The 1,990-nt window shown below is 33.1% G+C and overlaps 1 protein-coding gene across 1 annotated transcript; it reads right to left on the bottom strand.

Annotated features, from left to right (window-relative positions):
- Positions 1-215: 215 nt before the first annotated feature.
- LOC140014089 (uncharacterized) lies at positions 216-1,282 on the bottom strand. Its single transcript, XM_072064484.1, has 2 exons — positions 939-1,282; positions 216-729 (listed from the first exon to the last, which is right to left on the bottom strand). Exons 1-2 carry the CDS (start codon positions 1,280-1,282, stop codon positions 216-218), a joined length of 858 nt encoding a protein of 285 aa, XP_071920585.1.
- Between the last annotated feature and the right edge of the window lie 708 nt (positions 1,283-1,990).

Raw genomic sequence — 1,990 nt, 5'->3', positions numbered from 1 at the left:
ATCCTACCAACCTGTAAAAGGACAAATAAATATTACAAATAGGAGTTAAATACACCACCAAATAACCCAAACTAGAAAGCAATAAAATCCTAAGAAAATAAACACCACCATTAATCCCAAAAACAAGGAAAATATTAAATAAAATTAGAAAGAAGTCGGGTTGCCTCCCAATAAGAACTAAGTCTTATGTCTTCAGTCAGGCAAAGCCGATAAGTTCAAGGAAGATGAAATGATTCAGACATTTGCACTTCCTCTAATTTATGTGCCCGCAGTACTGCATAACTGTTCACATCAACATTGCGCTTCCGGACCGCCAAAAAAGAATATGAACAATGATCATGCAAAGGCAAAAATCCCATATGCTGCTCTAAGACATATTTTTCACCATACAAATCGTCAGTAGTAGCAATATAGGAACAAGATTCCTTATAAGAAGGATACTTTAAGGGTTCAAAAATATTAAATTCTTCTTTCTCTTTACCAACCCTTAGAGTTAATTTTCCTTCAAGTAAATCTATATTAGCTCCCTTCGTAACTAAGAACCCTCTACTAAGGATAATAAGTATAGAAATATCTTTCTCCATATCAAGAATAATAAAATCAACAGGAAAATAAAATTTATCAACGTTAACTAATAGATCTTCTACAATACCCATTGGATAACGCACTGAACAATCAACCAATTGTAGAATCACTTGAGTAAGTATTAGGTTGGCAAACTTCAATTTTCTGAAAAATGATAAAGGCATCAAATTAACACTAAATCTAAGGTCACATAAACATTTATCAACAAGAATATGTTCAAATTGACAAGGTATAATAAACTCCTTGGATCTTTCATCTTGATAGGAAAACGATTTTGTAGCACTACACTACATTTCTCAATAAGAAACACCTCTACAAATTCTTCTAATTTCTTTTTTTTAGACATTATTCACTTCAAGAACTTTGCATAAGCAAGTATATTAGCAAGAACTTCAAAAAAAGGCATGTTCACTTGAAGTTTCTTGAGCATCTCCACAAACTTTTGATATTGCTCATCAATTGCCTTTTTCTTAAGCCTTTGGGGAAAAGGGATGGGCGGCACATAAGCTTTCACCTCAAGCACCTTCATATGTTGATTGTCTTCACCTTCAGTCTTTTCACCTGAACCATTCTTCGAATCACCAGTTCCTGGACTTTCAATAGCAATTCCGCTCCTATCTTGCTTTTCACTTGATTTAGTCTTGGACTCAATGATAGGATCATTCAATACTTTCCCCGAATAAAGAGTCACAGCCATAGTAGTTTCTTTTGGGTTCACCTCAGTACTATAGGGATGTTTGCTTGGCTTCTGATAAGAGTATATTTTACGTATTTTTAGTGTGCTTTATTGGTTAGTTTTGGTGTATTTTATTTAGTTTTATAAATAATTAACTAAGATTCTAGTGAAAATATGCATTTTGTGGTTAAAGTGTGAAAATTGCATTTCTATGGATTTTTATGGTAAAAATTTCATATTTTACAGGTTTAATGATTCAATCATCAAATGAAGACCATTGAGAAGATATTTGGATGATTGATGATGATTTAGAGTGATGAAAATAAAATATGAAGTGTAAAAGGAGAAATGCAATTTGAGGACAAAAGAATCAAACAAAAGTCAGCTTTGGCATCTGTTGGTATTTTAGCTATATCTTGGGCTACATACATTGGATTGAGATGATATTTATACCATTTTGAAGCTAAGAGACATATCTACATTTGGTATGAAGATATCAAAGTCCAATTTAGCCATTTTCATAGTCCAAAAGTTGAAATACCGAAATTCAACTCAGCTGTCCAAAGTTGAAAACAGAGCTCTGACCAGTCTTTAGTATTTTTGTCATATCTCGGTCTAGAGAGCTTTAAATGGGATGATTCTTGAGGCATTGGAAAGCTAACTCAAAGGGCTACAACTTCTATGTTTTACACAAGAGTTAGTTCGGCCTCCATCATTGAGCAAATAGTA

The sequence above is a fragment of the Coffea arabica genome, chromosome 9c, assembly GCF_036785885.1.
Source record: "Coffea arabica cultivar ET-39 chromosome 9c, Coffea Arabica ET-39 HiFi, whole genome shotgun sequence".
Classification (NCBI taxonomy): Eukaryota; Viridiplantae; Streptophyta; class Magnoliopsida; order Gentianales; family Rubiaceae; genus Coffea; species Coffea arabica.
Note: the sequence above shows the minus strand (reverse complement) of the source record. Positions and strands in the feature narration are given on the sequence as shown.